Below are 759 nucleotides of genomic sequence, written 5' to 3' on the forward strand. Positions count from 1 at the left end.
GATTCCCGGCCAGGGAGCGGGCCGGCCCGTACCTGGGCTTGAACTTTTGGTTATAGATGGTCCGCAGGCACTCGCGATCTGTCTCCTTGTCCAGCCCCTCCGCGAGCAGGAAATTCTCGAAGGCTTGGCCGGTTTCCCGGAGCTTCCGGCAGCTGAACTTGGGCATCGCGGCGGAGGCGGCGGCGGCGGCGGTGGCTCAGGCAGAGGGTCCGGGGAAATGAAACTGAAAGTCGCCGGCGCAGCAGCAGGAAGTTGGCTGCCCTAGAAGAGGGTGCAGCGGGGGGAAGCACCCTAACTCTGACTCTTGATCCTGCAGGGTCCCCCTGTCCCCACCAGGCTAGCCTCCTCCGTCCCTCTCCTACCTGAGCTTCCCTCCAGGCTCCGTCCTCTCCCCTCCCCCCGCCCCATTAACTCTTTCCTAAGGAGCCTGCCCCTCCCTCAGGGCCCTCCCCTTGCCCCAGCTCCCTCCCCTGGCTCCCAGCCAGACGAGGAACGCGGCTACCGCCTGGGGCCCCCGACCGGTCCGGGAGGACTTCAGAGCCCGAGCTGGGGCCACTCCCACGCCCAGCCCCGGGAACCCGCGGATTCAGTGGGAAGCCGAGAGCAAAGGGCAGGGGCTGTGACCTGGGTCGGCTGCAGCTGGGCTGGGGCAGCTCCCCCAGCACCTCCCCCAGACGGCCCGGGACACATACCAGCACGGAAGCGCGCGGCACGCCCCCCTCCCCCACTTTCCCTTCTCGGGCTTTCAGACTCTGGGAG

The 759-nt window shown here is 68.0% G+C and overlaps 1 protein-coding gene across 3 annotated transcripts in view; it reads right to left on the bottom strand.

Annotated features, from left to right (window-relative positions):
• Nucleotides 1-421, bottom strand: part of MOV10 (Mov10 RISC complex RNA helicase) — a 23679-nt gene extending 23258 nt beyond the window's left edge. For 2 of the 3 annotated variants that reach the window (XM_014534579.1, XM_014534577.1), the window contains exon 1: nt 33-421. In XM_014534579.1, coding sequence (XP_014390065.1) covers nt 33-166 — 134 coding nt within the window. In that variant the 5' untranslated portion in view covers nt 167-421. The remainder of the gene's footprint in view (nt 1-32) is intronic. The other variant, XM_014534578.1, reaches the window with a different exon arrangement.
• Between the last annotated feature and the right edge of the window lie 338 nt (nt 422-759).

The sequence above is a fragment of the Myotis brandtii genome, unplaced genomic scaffold (genome assembly GCF_000412655.1).
Source record: "Myotis brandtii unplaced genomic scaffold, ASM41265v1 scaffold131, whole genome shotgun sequence".
Lineage (NCBI taxonomy): Eukaryota > Metazoa > Chordata > Mammalia > Chiroptera > Vespertilionidae > Myotis > Myotis brandtii.